The 3,394-nt window shown below is 45.0% G+C and overlaps 1 protein-coding gene across 1 annotated transcript in view; it reads right to left on the reverse strand.

Annotated features, from left to right (window-relative positions):
* Positions 1 to 426: 426 nt before the first annotated feature.
* SST (somatostatin) overlaps positions 427 to 3,394 on the reverse strand; it is a 16,771-nt gene continuing 13,803 nt past the window's right edge. Inside the window, exon 2 of the mRNA XM_015415240.1 lies at positions 427 to 698. Within this exon, the coding sequence (XP_015270726.1) occupies positions 486 to 698 (213 nt within the window). The 3' untranslated portion in view covers positions 427 to 485. The remainder of the gene's footprint in view (positions 699 to 3,394) is intronic.

Consider the following 3,394-nt stretch of genomic DNA (forward strand, 5'->3'; position numbering starts at 1 on the left):
GTGGGGGATCAAACCCGGTTCTCACAGATTAGAGTCCGCGCACTTAACCACAACACCAAAGGAAGGAAGGAAGGAAGGAAGGAAGGAAGGAAGGAAGGAAGGAAGGAAGGAAGGAAGGAAATCCAATGACCAGAAAAGCTAAAACCATGACACTTTGAAACATAAACTTTATTGCAACAAAGAATTAAAAATAGCACATCAGAGTGACTAACCAAGGTGGGGTGGGCGAGTGTGAGTGTGTCATGGAGAATTAGTCAAAAACCACACACTCAAGGAAACTGTGTACAATTGAAACAGAATGTTTTATTAAAACAACTCCAAATCAAACCAAAACTTTTTTTCGTGTGTCTTTTTTTTTTCATTTTACCTTAACAGTGTTATTATATATTACAGTCCTCAGCTCCTGACGTGAAGGGGGCTGGGGGGGGGAGAAGAGAGAGACTTGAGGTGGGGGTAGAAGGGGGGAAAGGAAGAAATCTCAAAAGCTAACAGGACGTGAACGTTTTCCAGAAGAAATTCTTGCATCCGGCTTTGCGTTCTCTGGGCGCCAGCGCCGGGTTCAAGTTGGCCGATCTTTCCAGCTCCAGCCGAACTTCGTCTTGCTCGGCACCGCGAGACACGTCGTCGGACTCCAAGGCTTCATTTTCTGCCTGGTTCGGTTCTGAGAGAAGTTCTGCTAGGAAATACTTGGCCAGTTCCTTCAGAGAAAAAGAAAATCTCTCGTCAAAACTTATTTGATTTTGGCAGTGGGGCAGGAAAGGGTACATTCCACTGGACCAATGACACCTGATCTTGACATTCATTTAGAGAGACGGCCTCGCGTGGTTCTTAAGAGTGTCAGACTACTATTTGAGAGGCCTGAGTTTGAATCCCCACTCTGCCATGGAAGCTTGCTGGGTGACCTTGGGCCAGTTACGCTCTCTCAGCCTAATCTACCTCACAGGGTGGTTGTAGAAAAGAACAAGAGTCCAGGAGCACCTTAAAGATTAAAAAAAATGTGGCAGGGTAGTAGCTGTTGTGAGTCACTGTTCATTTATTCGGATGGGCAATTTCCGTGAGGATAAAAGGGAAGAGAGGAGAACAGCTACAAATGAATTAAATAAATAAATGTAGTCTAGAGTCAAAAGGCGGATGAGGGTCTAAGAGGTTAACCCATTCCAGGTCTCCATCTTGGAGCAAGATATATCAGAAATGTCCCTGACAGATTCTTGGCCATTTTTTTCCAAGAAAATCTGCAAGATAGGCGTCTGCAAGATGCTCTGTTTGTCTGGGGCAGCGATGCTCTGTCTTCTTGGTGCTTGGGGGGGCACAGTGGGAGGGCTTCTGGAGTTCTGGCCCCACTGGTGGACCTCCAGATGGCCCCTGGGTTTTGGCCACTGTGTGACACAGAGCATTGGACTGGATGGGCCATTGGCCTGATCCAACATGGCTTCTTTTATGTTCTTATGTCTGGGTCAGTGATACTCTGTATTTCTTGGTGCTTGGGGGGCAAGAGTGGGAGGGCTTCTGGAGTTCTGGCCCCGCTGGTGGACCTCCAGGGGCCCCCTGGGTTTTGGCCACTGTGTGACACAGAGTGTTGGACTGGATGGACCACTGGCCCGACCCAACATGGCTTCTCAGCTTTAAGAGGAGATTGGATCAACATATGGAGCAGAGGTCCATGAGTGGCTATTAGCCACAAGGTACAGATGGAAGACTCTGTCTGGGGCAAGGGATGCTCTGTATTCTTGGTGCTTGGGGGGCAGGAGTGGGGGGGGGCTTCTGGAGTTCTGACCCCACTGGTGGACCTCCTGATGAAACCTGGGTTTTGGATACTCTGTGATACAGAGTGTTGGACTGGAGGGAACATTGGCCTGATCCAACATGGCTTGTCTTATGGTCATATGTTCGGACAGGAGACACTACCACCTCTTAAGTCCTTCACAAAACACATTTGATGAGGGTCGCATCAAATGTGTGAATGGGCCACTCAGAGAAAGCACCAGATAGAACTTTCATCGCTGTAGCCTCAGACTCAGCGCTTTCCAGTGGAGTCTGTTAGGAACATAACAATGGCTGAGGAACATCTGGGAAAACCTAAAGAACAGCAATCCCACCATCAAACGAATTTGGAGATATGTAGCCTCTGAATGCGGACATCTGGTTTAGATTTCATGGCAAGCACTGATAGACCTAGAATCATGTCCAGGAGGGACCTTAGGGACCAACAAGATTTCTGGCATATAAGCTTTCAGGAGGTGAAACTCCCTTCATCAGATACAAGGTGTCTGACTCTCGATAGCTTATACCTCTAAAATCTTGTTGGTGTCTAAGGTACTACTGGACTCAAATCTGGCTCTTCTAATGCAGACCAGCATGGTCGTCCTCTGAAACCGATAGAACCGTGTCTAGTTCACATATCATGATGGGCGGGGGAGCTGATGGGCTGCTTCTATTGTTCTGGGCTAAAACTACCTGTCTAGAGTACCCCTGAAAACTGGATTTGTATCACAAAGCCAAGAGCCCGTATTCCCCAAGCCCACCCAACACTTTGGCTTGCAGCAGGCTGTTGAACATGAACTGTTCTTACGGAAATGGTATGTGAACCCACATAGTATCTTCATGAAGGTTATAAATTGTGATGTGATTATGTGAGCTGTACATGGAGACGTGAGTGCATGTGACCTGGCTGTTATTCTGCCGGTATTCCTCCCTAGGGATTTAGATCACAGCAAGAGGCCCTCCTGTCTGTCTCATCAATCAAAGAAGCTCACTTGCTGGGTACACAGGACAGGGCCTTTTCAGTGTCAGCCCCACAATGACAGAGCAGCCTCCCCAGGGAGGTATGCCTGGCTGCCTCACTTTCTATTGTTAGGAGGCAGTCGAAGACAGTTTTATTGCGGACCACATTTGGTTACATTGACTAGCAGTCCTGAATTGTGATTTTAAATTTTGGGATTTATTTTTTTTAATGTCTTTTAGTCTATGTATCTTATCTACGTTGTAAACTGCCTTGAGCTCCATCATGAAGATATGAGGCTAATAAATGTTTAGGATAAATAAATAAATAAAATAAATAAATAAATAAATAATAAAATCACATGCAGTGTTGCAAACGGTTATACCCCGAATCCAGTTAAGACCACAGAAGGTTATTTGCTGTTTTTGGATCGTTTGTTATTATTTGAGGTTTGAAATGTCTCTTTTTTAAAAAAATTTTTAAAGGACCGTATAAAACAGGTCAATCAATATGTTACAAGCAGCACAGAGGCCCAAAAACAAGCTTAGAAATCATTTCAAAATAAAAACCAAGAAGATGTCTTCACATATTGTATAGATAGATAGATAGATAGATAGATAGATAGATAGATAGATAGATAGATAGATAGATAGATAGATAGATAGATAGATAGGT

This window comes from Gekko japonicus, unplaced genomic scaffold, assembly GCF_001447785.1.
Source record: "Gekko japonicus isolate JY-2015 unplaced genomic scaffold, Gekko_japonicus_V1.1 scaffold210, whole genome shotgun sequence".
Lineage (NCBI taxonomy): Eukaryota > Metazoa > Chordata > Lepidosauria > Squamata > Gekkonidae > Gekko > Gekko japonicus.